We start from the raw sequence: 22131 nt of genomic DNA, 5'->3' as shown, positions 1-22131 counted from the left end.
TCATAATCTTTGCTTGAGTGGTCCAGTTCATCCACTTTATCTTCCAGTCTTGATACTCTGTTTTCCATTTCATTTGTCCTATTGGTGAGGCTTTCTCCTGTCGTTTCTAATTGGCTTACTGTATTAGTCAGGGTTCTCCAAAGAAACAGAACTGGTAGAATGAATATATAGAGATTTATCAGCTTAGCTCACCGGTAGAGTCCGAGTATTCCAACAATGGCTGCACCACACTGGAGAGGCTGAGAATCTGTAGTCGCTCAGTCCACAAGGCTGGATGTCTCAGTAGTCCCAATCTGATGCTGAAGGTCTGACGAATTCCAAAAGATCAGCTTCTCTGCAGTCTATAGCAGCAAGACGAGCTCACCAGCAAGAGAGAAGGTAAGCAGCAAGAAGCCTGGAATTCTCTTCCTTGGCCTTTTATACTGGATGCCATCAGAAGGTAACACCTACATTTAGGGTGTGTCTTCCAGCTTTAGATGATCCAATCAAGAAGATTTCTTTCATTTCAGTTAATCCCAGATCCAATCAAGTTGACACCCAGGATTAGCCATCACACTTACTGAGTGGAGTGTTTCACTTCCTTCTTCATTTCAGCCTGAGTATTCTTCAGTTTTTCTAACTTCTGAATTCATTCAGAAGTTTATCTCAATCTTCCTTCGGTTCTTTGATTTGTTTGTGTGTTCTTTAAATTCACTGAATTCTTTTATCATGTTTATAATTGTTGTTTTGAGTTCCATGTCCTACATTATCTCCTCTAGCGGACTATTGGTATTTGGTGGCTATATGGTATTTTGGTTTTTCATGTTTTTTCTCTGTGATTTTGACTTGTGAATTTCTTTTGTAGTTTCTGATTCTTGTGTGAGAGTCAAGCCTTCAAGTTTAGGTCTGCTTCTTTTTGTGTATTTTATGTATCTTTGTGGTTTATTTTTTGGGCACGAAAGGCTGGTTCCTCTAAGCTTCCAGTTCTCTCTTTTGATTTTATATTGGAGTGACCAGATTGCTTTTGTCTTCAGGAGTTGCCACAGAGGCCCAAGTCAGATGAGGATCAGATACTCTCAGGCTTTCTCCTAAGGTCTGGATCCCTCCAGGATAGATTTTGGCCCCAGGAATTGGGTGGTTGGACTGGCCTGGGTGCTGGGCCCAGGAAAGATGCTGGTCTAGGGCAGCTGGTGGCCATGTCACCCAGAGATGCAAAGGAAGATGGGGTGGGAGGGGGCTCCAAGGGCCCCTGGGGACTGTACTGAGGAGCTGGGTTGGTCTGGATGCAGAGGACCAGGAAGAGGAAAGGTCAGCCCTGGCATCCAGGAAAGAGGCTTGTGGGTTGTGCAGACCCAGGGAGGCAGAGGGATGTGAGGGTGGGGCCAGGCCCATAGTGCCCCTGGCGACCCGGGAAGGAAGTGAGTTGGTCTGGATGCACAGGATCAGGAAGAAGCAGTGGTGGTTCCCCAGGTGTCTGGGGCGCCAAGACAAGGAATGGATCTGGGCCCAGGCTAGGAGGAGAGACAGGTGGGGAAGATGGGAGGGTAAATGAGGCTGGGGGATTCAAGGCATGGAGGGCAAGATTGACTTACCTAGGAGAGAGAGGGGCCTGCGGGTAAGAGAGAGGCCTGTGGGTCCTGCAGGCCCAGGGAAGCAGAGGGAGGTGAGGGCGGGGCCAGGCCCAGAAGCAGTTCTCCTTGGGAACCTGGGAAGGAACTGAGAGTTGGTCAGGATGCACAGGATCAGGAAGAAGCAGTGGTGGTTCTCCAGGTGTCTGGGTTGCCAAGACCAGGAATGGGACAGAGCCCAGGCTAGGAGGAGAGACGGGTGGGGGAGATGGGAGGGTGAATGAGGCTGGGGGAGTCAAGGCACAGAGGACCCAATCGACTTACCTCAGAGAGAGAGAGAAGGTTGGAGAGAGGCCTGCGGTCCGGCAGGCCCAGGGCCTCTGTATTCTTATCAGTGTGTGAGGACGGCTTTTTAAAAAATTGATGAGTATGTTTATTTTAAATTTTCACAGTGTTTAATTGCTTTCCAGTTGCAAGTTCTGTAGTCCTATTTACAAGGATACTTTTTTCCTATACCCATGCCAATATGTTATTTATTAGTTTTAACTGCTAATTTGAAATGGTCTTAATTTTTAATAATTCTTTATATATTAAATCGGTTATATAATTTTCATTTTCAGTATGATTTTAGAACTAAAATAAGAATTGCATTTTTTTATAGGTCATTCAATATTAACAGGGTTGCAGCTCAGGCTGTTGAAGATGTTTTAAATATTGGTAAGTACTATATGTCATAACAGAATTACACTATGCTATATAATATACATGTTATCTATTTGCTATTATAAATACAAAGTATTAAAGCTATTTCTCCCTTTCTCTTTCAATAGCAAAACGACAAGGAAATTTGACTCTTCCATTGGGCAAAGAATTGGTGGAAAAAGGTTGGTACCAAATGATTATTAGTCACCAATAGCTTAGTCTCTATCACTTTTGAGAATGAACAGTGTGATATGTGGTTGTTTAGTTAGTGGAGTACTTTTTTGGACATCGATGTTTTAATACAATATATTGTTAAATGTAGCAAAACAATATAACAAAGCTAGACTTCAAATAATTTGCTTTATTTATTTATTTATTCATTCATTCATTCATTTTGTGTTTATGGCATTTGTGTGGAGACCAGAGGAAAAGTTACTGGAGTCTGTTCTCTCCTTCCACCATTTGGGTCCCAGGGATTGAACTTAGGTCATCAGGTTTGGTGCAAAGTATCATCTTGCCAACCTTAAACTGAACTTTTATTTTTTTCAAATTTTAAACATTTATTTTATATTTGATTCTATGCTATGTGTGTCTGTCTGTGAGGGGGTATGTGTGCATGTGAGTTCTGGGGCCTGTGGAGGCCAGAAGAGAGTGTTGGGTCCTTTGGAGTTGGAATTATAGGCACTTATGAGACATTGAATGTGGGTTGTAGGATCTGAACCTGGATCCTTAGGAAGAGCAGAAAGTGCTCTTAACTACTGAGCATCTGTCAGCTGGGCTTTTATACTGTCAGTTATGTTCACCCTGAAAAACAACTGATAGGTCAGAATATGACCTAGGAGATAGAAATAGTGTAAACAGGAAGAGCATATCTAAGTTTGTGACATTTCAGTAGGTTTTTCCAGATTTTTGACTTTGCTTTTCGTGGGTTTAGATCTATAAGGATTCTCATTTTCAATTTGAGACTTAAAAGATTATTTTAATCATCAGTTAGCATTAGTACTAAATCTGTATCAAGGAAAGGAAAATTGGCATATATAATAATCAATTCCTAGTTATATGATTTGGCTTTACACATCATAAAGAACTGAATAAAGGTTTAAGGTGATAAATATTCTGAGTATCTTGTATTGATCACTCAGTGTAGACATGAATAAAAAAACACCTTGTGCCTTATAACTTTGTACAAATATTTATGTATGTAACAAAAATTATATTAAAATTTCAAACCCAAACATGATAAACATAAGACAGCTGAAATTTATGTCTTTTATACTAAGGTTATATACAGAATATAGGGAATAGACTTTTACTCAGCAAATATATGAGAGTTTGACTGAGTTAATATTATTCCTTTGACAGTTTGGCCATCTACAGAAGCCATAGTAAGTGCCAATGGTACAATCACTGTTACAGACATGCCTCAAACTTTTCTTTTGAGGTTTCTTTCAGAAGTAGCACATTTTTAATTTTAATGGATAAGTTATATTACAGACCCAACCTTACCATGTTTTTTTCAACCTTACAGTGGTTAAAAAAATGATAACATTTTAGTAGAAGCTTCAGAGTTTGAATGTTGATCTTTTCCCAGGCTAGTGATGCTTTGTGATAACGCCTGTGACCCTGCGCAGTGGCAGAGTGCTGTAAGCTCACAGTCAGCCACAAGATCAGAGGGTAAAAACAGGATTTGGGTACTCTCTAGTATTCTGTGTTATGTGATGTTCAGCAGGTTAGGTGTATTGAGTACATTTTCAACCTAAAATATTTTCATGTTAATAACTTTATTGACATATAAACTTACTGTTAAGTTGAGAAAGACACATATAATTCTAACGGTAGTTTCACAAATAAGGCATGTTACTAGACAGTATTTATATTTGTAATGTGTTGCTCAGTTAAATTTCAATTCTGAACTTCGTATAGTTGTCCTTTTGTTGTTGTTTTGAAAAGAGACCATCTCACTGTGCAGCACAGGCCGGCCTCAAATTACTCCTGGGCTTAAGCCATCCTACTGCCTTAGAGTAGCTGGGATTACAGACATGTGCAGCTATGTCTGGATTTTACAGTTGACTTTAATTGGTTTATGGTTTGCATGACAACCCTCAGGTGTCTCTTGGTTAGAGAGAAAGCAGGTCCCAAAGGTTTCTAAAAATACCTTTAAAAATGGCATATTCTTTGGGGAAAGTTTATTGTTTGTTGTTGTTTGAGACTGCATTTTTGTTTTTTTAAAAAAATATTTTTATTGGGGAGCTGTAGAAATGGCTCAGCAGTTAAGAGCACTTGCAGAGGATCTGAATTTGATTCCCAGCACCCACATGATGGCTAACAACCATCCTAAATCCAGTTTCAGGGGATCCGACACATTCTGACCTCAGGCATTGCACAACACAGTGTACTTACATACATTGCACTTATATACATGCAGGCAGTACACTCATACACATAAAATTTAAAAAAAAATTAAAAATATTTTAATTGAGTTTTTGTGCATTTCATATAATCTTAATAAAGTTTAGGACCCCTCCTCCATCTGTGCCCTATATAGCCCTTCCCCCCTACTGGATTTCGTGCATTCTGTCATACATATTAAGTTCTATCTGGTCAAACATTCAGATCTCCTTTGGTGCAAGTTCATCTACTGAAGTCTAGTCAGCCTATTTAGAGTCACTTCCTTAAAAAAAAAAAAAATGTACCTGACCCAGTAGTGATCAGTTGCCAATAGTTCTTTGGCTAGGGTTGGGGCCTGCTGCCCATTTCCCTCGTTCTATGCTGGGTTTTTGTCTGAATCAGCATGAGTCTTAATGCATGTTGTCACCATTGGTACAAGTCCATACGAGCAAGTTCCCAGTGGCCTGAAAGCCTCTGTTTTCCTTATGTTCATGCACCAACCCTGGCTTACAGTCTTTTTGCCCCTCTTCTGCATTGGTCCCTGAGCCATGGCTGGGTGAGGTTTAATGTAGGAGTCCTATCCAACGACAAACACTCTGCAGTCTCTTGTTTTCAAAAACTTAGCTAGTTGTGACTTTCTGTATACATTACATTTTGTTGTATGAGGAGCTAGTGAGAGTTGAGGGATGTATTAGTATTCTCTCTACCCCCTGTTCTGCTATGTTCCATGAGCCTTAGGTGTAGAGGTTCCACTGTAGATGTGTCACAGCAGAGCATCTCTCAGACATATATTCTCTGTGTGTGACCAGTTGTGGAACTCTGTAACAGCCTCTATTGCAAAAAGATGCTTCTTTGATGAATGGTATATGGTATACTTGTCTGTTAATATAAGGATCCATATTTAGCACACAGTAAGAAATTTCAATTTGTCTAGAGATATGACAGAGGTAAGATTTTTCTCTTATATCTGTGACCTCTCCAGCCATGTGTATTTGGCTATTTGTATTTACAGTGCCACCCATGAGTTTCCTCCCATTGAGATGGCTTTAAGTCCAATTAGATAGCTAATAATTACCCATTAAAGTGCCAATTTGTAGGTAAATGAATGGAACTAGAAACTGTTACACTAAGTGAAATAACAGACCCAGAAAAGCAAGTTCTCCCTCATTTGTGGCTCTTAGCATCAATCCCTTATATGTGAGTATGTAATATATCCTTATGTAACTGCAGGAGCCAGGAAAATGTAAAGGGAACATGGAGATAAAGGTAAAGAAAGAGCATGAGAGAGGGGGATAGTAGGAAACAGATGTTACCAAGGGAGAAATGGGGAAAATGGGATTATTCAACTGGAAAGGGGTGAGGGAAGGACATACAAGGAACCATGGGGGTAAAGGAGAAGAAGAAACTCAAGATTGTCGGGATAATAGGAGACAAGGGGAAAGTGGGGGCACTTAAACTGGGGAGGGAGGAAAGAGGCTAGACAAGGAGAGGAGAGATAAATAAAGCTTGCGTGGTGTAAAAAGCCAGAGGGAAATTCATTAACTCAGAACTCCCCTGAAAATACACATACAGTAGCTGAAGGCTGTATAACAAGGAACACAGTGCCATACAGCAAAACCTCCCTTCTAGTTGTGGGTGGTCCAAGAGACTCCCAAAATAATACAGGCTATTGCCATAGCCCTTGATTACATTCCAGAACTTGAAGGTAAGATCCTCTTGCTGAAGACAGTGCATACTTCGGACATAGGACTTGGAGCAATGGAGCTGCATTTCTCTGTCAGGATAGTTCACTTATAAACTCTTTGATGTGGTACTTGAGGGAACTTGGTTAGGGACTATGACAACTCAAGTCCCCCCTCCCCCCCTTTTTTTTAATACTTTCTATGAATTTAAATTATTAGCTTTGTAGTGTTTTTCTTTTTAAAAATCTTTGTTTTCCCAGTTGTAACTGTTTCTGCTATATTGTGGGTGATGTATACTTTTGTGGGATAATGGTGGACTTAATGGTCATCTATTTGTAAGGATTTTTATGGTAGACTGTCTATTGAGTTCCCAAACAGACCTTTGAAACACTTTGCCTTAAGCAAATAGCATCTAATTTCATGCTGTACTTCTCAAATGTGATCATCCTTTATTAAATTTGCTAATTTTTCCTTTCTAGTAACAAATGAATATAATGAATCATTGCTCTACAGTCCAGAAGAACCAAAAATACTCTTCAGTATTCGAGAGCCAATAGCAAACAGAGTTTTCTCAAGTAGTCGGCAGCGCTGTTTCTCTTCAAAGTAAGTGTCCCCGGTTTGACTTGACAGTCTCATTCACATCATCAGTATGACAAATGTTTGCTTGTATTTTTTTGAGACAAATATATTTTATTTTTTTCCCAGGAATGTCACTAAGAAAGAAACCTCTCAAAAAAAAAAAAAAAAAAAAAAAAAAGAAAAGGAAACATCTCTTAATGTGTTCACTTTATTCAATTGAGAGTTAATTTTGATTATTCAACAAGGCTATTCAGCTGCGTATATTTCTCATATTTAAGTTTTACTAATATAAACAATGGTATCATCACATTGATGGTTAGAAAAGTTACTTAAAACACATCATAAAATGCACTTGAACAACAAAAGATTGCTAAATTCCACTACACTAGAATATTACATAATGTGAAAAAATGTTGTCTAAACACTTCTGGTTCCAAGCATTTGGTTAAGGGCTACTTGGTCTACATAAAAAAATTCCAGCAAATCAGTAAAAGACAGCCAGTGCAATTAAAGAAATAAAAAGGCCAAAGGTTTTTGGTATTTTACAAAGGGCAATATTTAAGGAGCCTGTGAAAAAATGCTTGACATTATTATTCATTTGGGGAATGAAAATTAAGACTATACTATGATACCACAATATACCTACTAGAATGGCTAAGGTACTAAAAGTTCAAGAGTGGATATAGTTCCCTGTGGTGATAGAAATTAGGAGAGTGACGTACTTCAGAAGAAGGGGGCAGAAACAGCAACTGGGAGTGGGCACTGGTTTTGGTGGTGATTATACTGTTCATTGAACTGTATACATTAATGACTTAGGCCTTTTTTCTGCATGCATAATCCCTAAGTAAAATTTTTATAGGAAAATACACTCTTGCTCAATATTTAAATTTTTTTTTTTTTTTTTTTTTTTCGGTCTTGCTGAGACAGGGTCTTCTGTATACCCCGCTGACCTGGAACTAGCTATGTAGACCAGGCTGCCCTTGAACTCACAGAGATCCACCTGCCTCTGCCTCCTGAGTGCTGGGACTGAAGGTGTGTGCCACTATGCATGGTGCTTAAAATCTTTATAATAGAAATAAGTTATGTAAAAATGGCCTGGGAACTGTGAAGTCTGTAGTTTTCACTGATAAATACTGAAGTGATTGGTTGTACTTTTTTTTTTCCGGTCTTTTTGAGACAGGGTCTCCCTGTAGACCCAGCTGTCCTGGAACTCACTGTGTAGACCACTCTGGCCTTGAACTCACAGAGATCTGCCTGCCTCTGCCTCCTGAGTGCTGGGACCACACCAGGCTCTGGTTATACTTTTAATATTTAAATTTGAGATGTTGACAAATGCATATTATTTACAAAGAGCTACTTAGTTTTTCAAATCAAGATCAAATAATCTATCTGCTAGTTATTTTTACAAAAATTAGAGTAAAAACCAGTGTTTAGGGTAAGCCAGTTTAATATTTAATGAGACTTTTCCTTCCTAGAGTTTGTGTTCGCTCTAGATGTTGGGATGCCTGCATGGTTGTGGATGGAGGAACTTCTTTTGAGTTTAATGATGGAGCAATTGCTTCGATGATGATCAATAAAGAAGATGAGCTTCGAACTGTGATTCTAGAACAGTGAAGGATTTCTCAGATGACAAATTTTTATTACTGGAAAAATATTTTTATTGCAGAAACAGACTTCCAGCCATAAACCTACCGTATTTTGGTTCTTTTGAGACTGGTTACCCCTAGGCTCAAAGGTGACAAAGTGGGATGTACTCACAGTGCTCTTCTGTTGGAATCTGCTAGACTAAAGCAATTCACTGTGTGAGAAAATGGGTGGACTGAATGCATTCAAGTCGATGCCAGTTATGTTTCTTTATTATTTACAATTACTAACCGTGTTGATACTCTTTTAAATTTAGAGAGGCAGGCTTAAAGGATTAACTGCACAAGTGTTTTTTTCACCCTAACTTTGTGGAATTGGTCCCACGTATCATTTAATTAGTGCATTATTTTTTATAGAACTTAAAAGATTAAAAAAAATTGATGGAGAATTTTGATAAATCTTCACATTGACCTAACTGAAGTAGATAAATGTGTTTTTATATGTGCTAAAAGAATTTTCTAATTCCAGGATACCATGATGTCATGACTATTGACTGAAAAATTTTAGTCATTTTAAAAATTGTAGCTGAATTCTGACTCATTCTGATTGATGTCAGCAGTGTTAGGTGAAATACATCTGTTGGGACAAATTATGATGCTGAATAAATACATTAATTTTCCTATACTGCTTTTGGTTAGGCAATTTTATTTTTGAAAAGTACTGAGTTCAGTATGCTCTTTTCCATCTTTGAACCTCTAACATGAATTCAAGGACTAAAGAATAACCTGATGGATATGTTCTATTAGTAGTCTGAAAAACATTTAAAAAATGTTCACCTCGTATAAGGATTGTAAGAATGGCTTCTTTAACAATATGGAAGACAGTAGTTTTGGAATTGCCTTATTTGGTATTGTGGTTTTCACTTACCATATTCCAAATTTTACATGATAGCGTTGTAGGATAAAATGTCAGAGCTTTCCCACCTTATGAAAACTGCTTTATTTTTGGAGGAAATTATTTTCATTTAGTTCTTGATTGATTTAAAGAATTAGTTTTTACACAAAGCTTGTAGCTGAATAATGAAATGGTTGCCTCATGTCATTCAAAGTTGTGTTTTCCACTTGGCAGTGAAAACTGTTTTCATTGATTAAGTATTGAACACCACTCTGTGCCATCTATCACTATGTCATACAGTGAAGTGTTGGATAGACATTGATGAAATGCTGTATTCACAACACTTGGACCCATTGAGCCCAGAAGTGAAAACTGAAAGCTAGAATGCATAAGCAGATTGAATGCTCTTAGTTTTGCTAACACTCAACTTGCTGCTCTAACTAATTAAAAAAAAATGTTAATGTGCAAAGGCAACCTAAGTTGATGTAGGTTTTGGTGTTTATCCAGAATGCTTTTCTTGAGAGTATCTGCAGACACTCAGAGGTGAGAATTTACTTGCTGCATCAGAATGTAATAAATAAAAATGAGTATTTTTTTCTGAGCAGAGTCTAATTTCTGGTTTAATTAAAAATATATGCAAGATACCGCAAAAGAAGCTAAATTCCACACAATAGAAGCTCCTCTAAAAGGTTTAAAAAACCTTAGAAAAAATGCCAACTCTGTCCTTAATATATCAAGGAAATATGGTTGTCCATGTTTTACCATCAATCTGTAACATTAATATGTAAACATATTAATAGGTAACTTGCTGTGTGAAATTGCTCATAAGCCATATTGGAAAGGTTTTAAAATTACTTAAAATGCTGATCCATTTGCAATACAATTTCTGCTCTGTGGCAGGAATTTATTTGTGATAGATGAATGGCAAAGGATGTCAGAATAGCAAAAATGTCTTTTTGAATGGGTTAACCTTTAATACAGCTGTATGCAAATAAAATTAAGCCATTGTTATCTTACTTAGTTTTTTACTTAGTTTCTTTAATTCTTAATGAGCTCATTAAAAAAGTTGGGAAAAGCCAAGGTTTCTCAAGAAAACATGTTTCAAGTCTTTCTCTACAGCTATATATTCTGTGCACTGTGGACTTCATTCACTCTTACTACTTGATGCAGAATGATGACCTGCTATTTATTCAAAGGGTAAAGTGCTTACCTGAAAATAGGACCTGAAAAGTTTTAGTTTAATATTTTTGATGTACCATATGTATTTATATTCTTAGATATATAGCCTTTATGTATAAAACATTTGTATTGATTTCACTGAGTGTGTAAGCACAATAACATAGATTAACACAATTGTAAAATATTCATTTGAGTTGAAAGTGTCAGGTAAAAATTTAAGTATACAAGGGCTGGGAAAATACATAAGAACTGTTACTGCACAAACATGGAAGACTTGTGTTCAAATCCCTAGCACCCATCAAAAAAGTTGGTAATTAACAGCACCATGGTGGGAGGAAGGGGTGAAAACAGAATTGGCTGGGGCTTGCTGGCTGCTAGCCTAGGTCCTTCTTTAGTGAGAGATCCTGCTTCAAGAGTATGGTAGAGAATGACAGAGCATGATAACCCATGTCTTCCTCTGGCACCCCCACACATGTGCAGATAATACCACACATACTCATAAAAACTGTAAGGCTATATACTGCTAAGTTGTGAAAATAATGTAAATTAGAACTTTAGTCACTAAGAGCTCATTTCATACCTAAGTATAGTAAAAAGATTCTATGGATATATAGCTAATATGATGAAAAAAATAACACTGTACAGGGAGAGAGGAGGGATAGGAGTAGATGCACTGCTGAGCTGTAATCCCAGGCCTCTGGAGGTGGAGGTAGGATTGTGAGTTAAAATAGCCTGATTCTGTCTCAAAAAACGAACTAAAAGAGTATTATAGTAATGTTTTCACATCCCATTTATTTATTTTTCTTTAAATATATTCATGAGGGTTAAAAGAGTCAGAAGGCTTACTAAATTTTGCACATTAGGAAGGTGGGCTTTAAGATATTTTGAAGGAAATCGCTGAGTAGGTGAGGAGCTAAATAAAAATAGAAATGGGGGGGGGGAGTAGACAGAGGCTCAGCAGTTAAGAGCACTTGCTGCTCTTGTGGAGGACAGGAGTTCAGTTCCCAGCACCCATGTTGGGCAGCTCACAGTGACTTTTAACTAGCTACAGGGGATTCAGTGCCCTCTACTGGACTCCATGGGCATCTGCAGATACTCAAATATACATATACATAAATTAAAGAATAAAACTTATATGGAGACATGCCAAACACCTCCTCAGACATCTCTGGGCAGGGGTCTTATATTAGGTTTATACTACCAGATCTAATGACCAGTTTATGAAGATGGTGGATCAGGGTGGGTGGGGCAGATTAACCCTTCTTTCCAAAGATCACATTAAAATCCAGAAAGTGGAACACAGATGATCTATTATTTATTTGTTATTTTTATGTATATGCATGTATTGCCTGCGTGTAGGTAAGTGCACCCGTGTGGTGCATGCAATGCCTGCGGAGGACAGAAGAGGCTGTCGGATCCCCTGGAACTGGAGTTATGGACAGTTGTTAGATGCCATGTGGGTGCTGGGATTTGAACCCGGGTCTTCTGCAAGAACAGTCACTGTTCTTAACCACTGCACTATCCTCCAGCCCCCACAGATGATCTTTAGTAAATAAATTTTAAAAGATAAAGGAGAACCTACAGGTTAAAACAGTGTCATTGAAATGCAAGGGAGTGGAACAAAAACTGGCAGTGGTGGCATAAACCTGTAATCAGCTTGAGACAGAGAAGAATCACAAGTTCAAGGGTAATGGGGTATATATATCTCCATCCTGCTCAAGCCTGAACAAAGTGAGGTCTGCTTTCAAAATCAACAATCCAATTCTTCAATACCATTGTTGTGCCCAGAGAACGGATCCCCCAAAATTACCTCAGAGTCCAGAGAGCATGCAAGAACAAAGATTCTTTATTCAGGCTTAAGCTCGGACTCTGGGTCCGTCTGAGAGCCCTGATTGCATGGGGAGGGAGCTTTTCATAGGTTTCAGACAAAGGGAGGAGGGGAATAACAGAGTTATATTTTGATTGGTCCAAAGAGCCCACATGCACCAACGTACTTTTGAATTGATTGGTTACAGTCTGGGAGGCCTCTGGTGGGTGCTGCCCTCAGGGCTATGGAATATGCTGACTATTATCTTCAGGGCTAGAGGACCCTGTTTATTCCTTATAAGGCCTCAATCCTGCCTGGGTCCCCTGGACATGCCCGGGCTTGCCTAGTCTATGACCATGAGACACCACAAAATGGAGGAATCAGTCAAAATGAAGATGGTACAGTTTGTCCCTCTGGTTCCAAGCCAAGTGATTTACAGAAACGAAAAGAGCAGTTAGTCCTAAAGAGGGGCAGGGGTCTAGGGAGTCCAGGGGAGGGGGTCAAGGAGGAGGGCTCCACACCATCCTGATATTCAATTCTTAGAATTGATGCAGAGGGCAGGAGAGATGGCTTAGTAGTTAGGAGCACTGGATGCTCTCGCAGAGGCCCCGTGTTTGGTTCCCAGCACCCAAGTGAAAGCTAACAACCAGAACTCCAGTTCCTGGAGAATTCAACACCTTCTGGCCTCTGTGGGCATTGCATGACACAGGTGCACTTATATACATGCAAGCAAAACAACATAAATGTAAAATGCAGAATCCCTTTTTTTAGAAGGAAATGTTTGAATACGAAATTACAAGTCTGGGTCTATTTCACAATAAAGTGTAGGAGTGGCTGGGGCTGGGGTGATGAGGTGTGAAAGGGGCTAAATAAGACTTGAAACTGGATGATGGAGCTCTATCAATTATAGATACTTGATGTTTTCCAGCATTTAAAAACAAAAATGGCATGGTAGTAATACAAAAGAAAAATCAGTAAATCTGAGTGACTTAAGAGTTACCGTCGTACCATATGAATAGGAAGGTTCAAAGGAATTCAAACTACTCCAAGTCTTCTGGCTGTAAAAAATGATTCAAATCATTTCCAAATGAAGGACTAGTACATGTATAAGCTGACCAAGTCTATTTACAAAGTGTTGCTAGGTAGCTTTTTACTATATGACCACATTAACCACTTGAATTAAAATGTTTTAAAAATACGTCACTGTTAAGGTTCAGATAGCCCCACCCCCTCACCAACAGGATCCCTAGGACTTCTCATGCTCCTGAGAAAAGGGAACAGAGCTGATAAGCACCTTGGTCTTTGAAGTCAAGAGAGGCAGACTTTTCTCCACTGTTTGGCCAACACAGCAGGCTTCCCCTTTGATCTCTAAAGAGGACAAGTTTTAACAGCCTTGCTCTCTCACTCCCCCCCCCCAACTTTAAAAAAATACATCTTCCCGCCTTCTGCAGGAGGCAGAAGCCTCCCTTTTTAAAAGACCCCAGCTCAAGACCTGGGCAGACATTTTCCCTGCCCGGAAGGGAATATGCCCCGTGTGTTCCTTTGCTAATAAACTCTGCCTACTCATGATCAACCCTATTCCTCATATGGCGGCTACTTTTTAATCTATCAGTCACTATTTTTGGAAGCACATTAAAGCCGATACACCTGTATTTAACACTTTTTCAAAATGCATTATCTCATTTTGACAAGCATGTGGAGTTGATGTTAACATGAAATAGGACGGTATTTAAATCTTACTTTAAAGGTGTTGCACCAAATACCCCAGAGTTGACAAAACTGATAGTTCTATTTGGGTTTTTGCTCTAATGCCTTGCACAAGCCATTCCATTAGGGACTGCTCCCTCATGTATTGGCCTAGGTTAAACAGCCTATGTCTTAAGGACGGATGGATGGTTATATGCTTCTGAAAGACTTAAACTGGTATTATTTGCTCCCATGTCCCATACTCTCACAAGCCATGTGGTGAGGGGCTCTTTTCTTGCTTGTTTGAAAGTCTGTCTAGTGCCATCAGCTCCAGTGTGGAGTATTTTCTGCTGGTTACAGTATTAAGGCTTTTTTTATTTTATTTTTTTATTACTGTCATCTATCTTTTTCCCTAAATCCTTTGACTCCTAACCTTTAGCAAGCGAAACTCTCCTGTCATGCCCCCCCCCCCGTGTTTATTCATAAGCTCTGAGGCTAAGACTAAAATAATTTACCAGTAACTCCTTAGACTTTTCCGCTTCCCCTGGGGCTGTTGCCTTTGCCTAGGACAAGTCTTTTATTATGCAAAGAAGTGGCCAAGCCACAACTCTGGCTTCCCCTTTTGCTGCCAAGGTTTGTAAAATTTTTTCTAGGCTTTCCACAATCCTTAAAGAATTTTCACACACAGGTGGCCCTGGCTCCCATCTCCAAGCCACTGAGCTGTTTTACACCATTTACCCGATGGTGCCCATCTGGGATTTTCTCCGTTGAATCTGTCCCTGTCTGTTAGTTAAAAATTTTGCTATCCATCGCATAACCCACATAACTGCTGCCAACCCCATTAAGCATGTGGGTATTGCCCACTCTCCCCTGGGTTCCTGCCAGCTTCTCCGGATCGGTTGCCTTACGGCACTGGCAACGCCCATCTCTGCCCTTCTGGATTTGGGAATCTGAACCTGACTCCCTTACAATAGGCTCACTGAACACCACTGAAACCATGACGATTTCCAAGGCCCACATCCCCATTGTTTTTCCCAAACTCCTGCAATTTATCATCGAGCATCCAGCTATACTAGGTCTGACAGGATACCTTCTATTTGGGTTTTTGCATAGTTTATGTCATCCAGGAGGGGCATGATCGGTTTTACATCTCTGATAAGCTTTGAGAAGCTGCCCTCCAGTGGCTCACCAAGATGGCACTCCCCCTCCCCCTTTTTTTCCCCAGTGTGCTCAGTGTGTGTCAGTGTTGTGGCATCTGTCCCTAGACACCCCCCTCCCCCCGTCTGAGTCTCTTGGGGTTCAGTTCTAGTTCCCTTGGAGGACACACCTACCTGACAAGGCCTGAGCCAAATGACAGCCTAAACTGAGGCTTTCTGGTTCTAACTGATGAAAGAAGGGATACAAATTAGCAAGTACTCATTTTTATAAAAATTATTTTATTTTAAAACAAGTCTATAAAAGTAGAAATCACATACAAAAATACAGATGCTGCGATGTGTTGGCAAAATAGCTTACAGCTGGACTTGAGTAAGGAAGAACAGGTACTGTGTGTGAGGGTGTCTGGAGGTTGGGAGTCCAACCGGATCCCACCATCATCAGCCCTTGTCACTAATCTGTAAACAATAGTTTCAAGTAGTATTTAGCACTTTTTAACTACTAGGAAAGTGAAGCATTATCATTTCCTGTGTAACACTTTAAAAACTGTTCTTTAGGTCTGAGCAGAAAAAGGCACTTCATATTATTGTCTGTAACATAAAATTTTTTTGATGAAAAAAAGTTAATAGAAAAGATGAGTCTTGGCACCTTTGTTGCATTCTAAAGAGATCAGTCTTAATTTTCTTCTTCACAAATTTTAAGAAACAATTTGATCTTTTAGCTTTTATATACCAGGTGTTAAAAAACTAATGCCATCAAAAGGTCCAACACCTGAGTCTTTAAAACACCTTAAGTGCAAGCAGTGCCAGCTGCTCCAAAGCTGCACGTGCACCTACTTCTAGTGTATTTCCCGGTCAGAGAAATAAGCAGTTCTTCCTAGGGAACTTTAGGTCTAATAACCTAAGTAGTTTCAAACACTATTGTGAAAAACCACATAAAGAATTTAAAATACTTGATTTCAGAGTAATATAAAAATAACTTCGGCGCTAAAGAAAAAATAGCAGACAGTATCAGTTCAGTTCTATCCACTTCAAGAATAGATGCTGATTACAATAATGCCATCTTTCTAATACAAAGCAAGTCATTTTAAAAGCTAAACAACCCACATTAACACAAATTGATTATAAAGTTAGAAAAGCACAATTAAGATTCCCTCACCTAATTCTGGGAATACAGTACCTAAAACATTAAAGGATACTTCATATTAATCTGGCTTAGAAAATGGCCTTTTGAGGCTTCAAATCCTATACCAATTCTGTACTTTCTCTCATATAGAGTTTAAGGTCAATTATGTGACTGTATTTCTATTAAACTAACTTCAAATCTGAACACAAAGTTGAGTGTATTTTTAATTCCCAGAAGAGATTGCCTCACATGCCACTAGCCTGTGATTCTGTTCAGCTCACAATACAGATAGCTTATTATTCTTCAAAATCAAGTTTTATACTGAAAAATTAAATAGATAAAAAGTTACCACAAACACCATGAAAACTATTAGCCAGGGGTAATTTTTAAAAAGTGATTTTAAATACAATTTAATCAGAAGGGCACTTAAGTTGGCTCAAATTTTGCTTCAAAAAACTATATTGAAATTATAGGCCCACCTAAAAATTTCAGACTTAAAACGTAGGCCCTTAGGGCACAGACAGCACTGACAGAAGCATTTATAGTTATTTTAAAAAGCAACACTTCATAGTTCTCTCTCTTAAATGGTTCCCTAACACTGTGCAGAATGAAGGCTAAGTTAAAACCAATAATAAAAGTAACTGGATTCTCCAGCAACTGGGTTTGCTGCCTATACTACTCATTCCAAAGGAAGAGGAGACTCCACCCTGCAGTAAGTGTTTCATACACAACTGGGCTTTTGCAGAGTCAGTCGGCACTTGATACCCCATATCTCTGGGCTTTTTTTGTTGGCAGTAGTTGGCCTGGCAATGGTGGTGAAATAGGAGCAATTAATCTGCAGATGAGGAAGGGCTTCTCTCAACAGTTGAAGGGTACCATCTGGCACGATTCCAAAAACTTGTAGTGTTTTCAGTGTCGGAATTTCTCCAAGTTCACTAGAATGGAAGAAAGACTTTCAGAATCTATGGGCACTGTTGCACTATAGTTATAGAATCTAATGTTTATTAACAAATAATTTGAGGAAATAACACAAGAAACTCAAAACTGAGAAGCACAGTTTCTGGCTAGAAAATAAATCTATGTGTTCAGTGAGGCTCCTGACATCCTTAGAACCCTCTGAAGTCTGTTTTTTAAAATTTAAATGGGCTTCCTTTCTCCATTGCTTTATGTAGCAATTTGGAAGGGGTTACTGTGATGTCAGCTAGCAAGCTGCTGATGGTAAAGGTAAAGGTTTTACTACTGGTGTCAGTTGGAACTAGCCCAAGATGCATGCAGTTAGGAATCTGGCATGACTTTTATTTGAACTATGCTCTCTCAAAAGAAGACAGCAGTACTGATGGCATCTTTTTAATGGTTCACCAGTAATAAAATATGTGCAGGGCAGGAAAACCTACCAGAGACTTCCTTAAAGTACTTTAGATAGGGTTATATAGAGTGCAGATGGAAAAATGGGATACCAGTCACATATATTCATGGCAGTCAATAACCTATACATACTAGATACATACTAGGAGTGTCCATGATGTTGTGTGTGTCGTCCCCCCCCCCCCCCCCCGCCGCCGTGAGACAGGTCAGACTTCTTACATATTTCATGTTAGGTGACCATGTGTCATAAACACGTGTTAACAATGAGATTTGGGTTCACAAAAAGTGATCCTGTTTATCCAAAGTAAACACCTTTTGATTTGGGGTAATGATTCTTTTAAATGTGGGTCTCTGTGCCTAGAAATTCATCTCTCTGATCTATATTTGCTCAAGGTTGGGACACAAGTACAAAGTCTCAGGAGGGGGAACATTTAGTTTGGATTTTCAGCAAAATCTCTTGGAAGATCAATAAGCACATCGATGACCTAGGGTTGGAAGCAATTTTTGTATTTTCACAGTAATTATTCAAACAAACCAGGCTTGGCTTCCAACCCTGTAGCCTTCCAGCTTATTATATATAATGCCCATGACATCCTCCTAAAGGCTCAGTCAGATTGTGTCATTCATATGCTCCAACAGCACTGATGTTTCCCAAATGTTTAGAGAACCCACATGGTTCAGTTCAGTGGTCTTAGGGCCTTCCATGTTGAACTTGCTCTACTGGTCTTGCCACTGTCCCTCTAAATGCACAATCCACAAAATCTGGTAATGTGGTTAAGCACCACAGATGGTCAGTATATGTTGTGGAATACAAGATGAAGGGTAATTTAGAAAATAAAAGATCTAAAACAAATGTGTTTGCCCAAAAGGGGCAGTGAGTGAAATTGGGAAGGTCATATCAGAGGCAGAGGCAGGTGGCTCTCTGTGTGTTTGAGGCCAGCCTGGTCTATATAGCGAGTGCCAGGCCAGGTGGGGCTACAGGGAGACCCTGTCTCAAAAAGCCACCCCCCAAAAAAAAGAAGAAAAAGAAAGGTCATAAGCCATAGATGTTATATTTGTTCCCACTAAAGATCATCACAGCCAAGTTGTGAGTCATTCTGCAATGGATGACTTTAAAAGAAAAACTGTAGGTGGGACTACAAAGAAGAGGGACAGCGGATGGCAGGCAGAGAAGGAAATGTTCTAGCAACAGCACTGGGAGAGAGTTGTCGGGAGGGATATCACAAGGTGCACTCAGCACTACGAGTGAGAAGCTGCAGAGATTGGCTGATGGGTCAAGGGTCAGAAAGTCTTGAAAACTGTAAGAAAACAAAACATCGCTTCTTGTATTAGCCACACACAGAAGAACAAACTTACAAGTATCTCTGAAGATGCTAGAAGACTGAAAACAAAGGAATAGTTTAAAAGCCATTGTTTCTAGTTTAAGTGATATAATATTGATAATATCTTCAGGTTCTGTTCAAATTTAATTTATATATAATAAGAATTTAATAAATAATAAAAAGACATTCATACAAGAGGTTGGGGTTGGATCATAGTCCAGCCTGGGGATACACAGTGAGACCTTATTGCACAACAGTATAAAAGACATTTATAAACTCAGGTTTATTCCTTATTTCCTCTACACAATCCTGTTTTCCTTTATAAGATGTAAAGCGCTTTACCTAATGAAATTTTAAGTGTCTCCTAATCTCAGATCAGTTTTCTCTCCAGCTTCGGTTTCTCATTGAATGAGAAATACTTAGAAGAAAATTCAGATGTGGGAAGTAAGACCAATTAAGGAATAAGAAAATACAGTAAGGGACTTAAAGGGGTACTGAACCCTAAGATTTTTAAAGTCTTTTAAATCACTATTACAGAAGACTTTTTTTTTTTTTTTTTATTCTCTTCCTTTTGAGATAAGATATCACCTTTTATTTTTCAGTACAGATGGCTGGCTCTATGGACATGTTGGAATTTTTAATAAGAATTTCAAATGCATTATCTTCCAGAATGACTAAACTGGTAGATAGGTTACCAACAAATTCATCTTAAAGGATTTTCAACATAAGTCGTTAAAGTATTTACATGATGCTCAAAGAAGCACATTGAAGTTCAAGGACAACATTTTGTTCTCACTCTATTCTGGTGCTCTATTAAAGCCCCTGTTGGCCTTCTTTAAAGGCTAGATTTTGACAAGTAATGATTATGCAGGGCTTCACTCACACCTAGGTCTGGGGCTTCATCCTTACATTCTTCACTGGTTCACATGGGAACTACTATGTAGGTACACCATGATCTCACTGGATGTAAATATTAAAAAATGTGAGGGACCACAGCCTTCCCCTCGCCTCAGCTAAAGGGAAAGCATTTGAGTTACTTTCTGCTCAGCTTCTTTCTTTTCACAGTGAAGAATAAAATCAAGATGCTTAGATAGATTCTCTTGAGAAAAAAGAGAAAAGAATCATCCATCTCTTGCCAGGGAGCTGCCCAGGTGAAGGAGGAGCCCAGATGGCAAGGATGACAAGAATGGGCAGATACCAGAGGATTCTAGGAGTTCTAGATGCTAAGAAACAGGGTTTCAAGTAAGAATTCTGTGAATATGAATTTGGTTGTAAGATCTGATCCATTCATTTGAGGACTAAATAAATCACTTGTTCAAATTCACCATTTTTAAGTAGGAAAGCTGAGTCACTATTACTAACATTTGGGCAGCAAGATAAGTACACTGGCCTCACTAGCGCCATGTCACCCAGATGTACTAAAAAGAAAGGTATCTGAGCAAGGGCAAGAAACTGACCTCTAGTGGTTTTCAGTGAAGTTGCTCTACATTTACTTTTGGTATAAGGAGAATATTATAGCCATTTGGAATGAAATAAGGGAAATTTTTACAAAAATAAGAGATGGTACCATTCACAGGATGCCTTGTATGGCACCTCCTAGAAGAAAGAGGTTGGATTGCTTTTTACCTTTGCACTTGCTTCTGAGCAGGTAAAATTAACTTTAGATGAGATCACAGATGATTCTGCATCTCCTAGGAGACTCAGATCTGTACTCAGCCAGGACCATGCCTGGATAAGACTTCACGTTCATGGACTTCCACACTAGGTCTGCCTTCCCAAATGTGAGTGCCATAAATGTAAAAGCTTTCTCTTTTGCAAGTCCTTCACACACACAAAAACACTAGAACAGCATTCTAACGCTATGATGCTGACATAAAATAATAAATGCTTAGTTAATGGTTTCAGTCAACTCAAGTTTACCAGACATTTTAAGTATACAGTCTGTGAGCTATACTGCTATTCTTTCCTAGCCAGTTTGTGGTATATTATATTAATGTTTGCATTTCGAATATTTTGTAGGAATAATTGATTTTGACACCAAGTATTGGTCTCTGTTTTCTATTAGCATAAAAGCAAAATATACTCACAGTAGAGTTTCAGGTATTATATCATAGCACCGGCTGAGTGACAGGTGTTGGAGGTAGCTGAGCTGAAAAAATTCTGGAAAGCAGTCATTCTTTAGCATGATACTGTCACTGTAACACAAAAGAAGAAAGGAGATTCAAAACCGCTCATCAATCCTAGACTGAGAATACATGGTTTAATTCCTTTCAGTCAATGTTAACATTCTTTCTCCATTTAATGAGCAACCAATACTTTTCAGCTTTTGCTCTAAAGCAAACAATACCTTAAGTCGAGGTGGACAAGGTTGGGACATCTTCTAATTAAGGTAGAAAGATCTAGGAAAAACAAACAGATGTGATGGTCATGGTCACTATCAAATGAAGAAAAGGATAATGATATTTGCCTTCACGGCTGTCCTTTAACACTGTGCTACAAGTTTGCAACAAGACATAGTAGCACAGTATTAGGAAAAGTCAAAGTGATCTTGACATAGAAAACTTCCTATTAAGAAAATCCAAGAGATCACCTGAAAACTCCTAGAAATGTTAAAAGAACTGTGCAAAATCACTGAGTAACAAACTATTGCCTAAATATCTGAGGTGACTGGCTGGAAAAATAAAAGGAAATCCCAATTTACAATAGCAAAGACAAAAAAAACAAACCAAAACCAAACACCAGTACACAACAAAGGCAAATGATATTTTATAAATAAGACTTTTCAAATCATTAAAGGAAGTCACGCACTATTAAAAACACTGTTCCTGGGCTGCAGAGATGGCTCAGTGGTTAAGAGCACTAGCTGCTCTTGTGGACAACCAAGGTTCAATTCCCAGCACCTACATGGCAACTACCAATCATCTGTAACTCCAGTTCCAGGGGATTCAATGCCCTCTTCTGACTTCCCGGAGCAATGCACTACACAGGTGGACTTACTTGCAGGCAGTACCTTCATACACATAAAACAAAAATAATAAATAAATTATTAAACAAACAAACCCTCAAAAATTGTTCCTACCATAACTGAAAAATGATTTTTCAATTCAAAATTATAA

General features: G+C 38.9%; 2 protein-coding genes across 3 annotated transcripts in view; one reads left to right on the top strand and one right to left on the bottom strand.

The window, feature by feature from the left end:
- The window catches only part of Nadk2 (NAD kinase 2, mitochondrial), a 57163-nt gene extending 46771 nt beyond the window's left edge, over nucleotides 1-10392 (top strand). For both annotated transcript variants that reach the window (XM_008842071.3, XM_008842072.3), the window contains 4 exons: nucleotides 2209-2264; nucleotides 2378-2431; nucleotides 6799-6922; nucleotides 8374-10392. In XM_008842071.3, the coding sequence (XP_008840293.1) occupies nucleotides 2209-2264; nucleotides 2378-2431; nucleotides 6799-6922; nucleotides 8374-8512 (373 nt within the window). In that variant the 3' untranslated portion in view covers nucleotides 8513-10392. The remainder of the gene's footprint in view (nucleotides 1-2208; nucleotides 2265-2377; nucleotides 2432-6798; nucleotides 6923-8373) is intronic.
- A 5317-nt stretch (nucleotides 10393-15709) lies between these two features.
- Skp2 (S-phase kinase associated protein 2) overlaps nucleotides 15710-22131 on the bottom strand; it is a 31063-nt gene continuing 24641 nt past the window's right edge. The window contains exons 8-10 of the mRNA XM_008842070.3: nucleotides 21363-21414; nucleotides 21103-21210; nucleotides 15710-17263 (exon numbers count right to left, since the gene is read on the bottom strand). Of these exons, the coding sequence (XP_008840292.1) occupies nucleotides 17050-17263; nucleotides 21103-21210; nucleotides 21363-21414 (374 nt within the window). The 3' untranslated portion in view covers nucleotides 15710-17049. The remainder of the gene's footprint in view (nucleotides 17264-21102; nucleotides 21211-21362; nucleotides 21415-22131) is intronic.

Source organism: Nannospalax galili, unplaced genomic scaffold (genome assembly GCF_000622305.1).
Source record: "Nannospalax galili isolate Female #2095 unplaced genomic scaffold, S.galili_v1.0 scaffold139, whole genome shotgun sequence".
NCBI classification, from domain to species: Eukaryota; Metazoa; Chordata; class Mammalia; order Rodentia; family Spalacidae; genus Nannospalax; species Nannospalax galili.
This window is presented reverse-complemented; position numbering and strand designations above follow the sequence as displayed.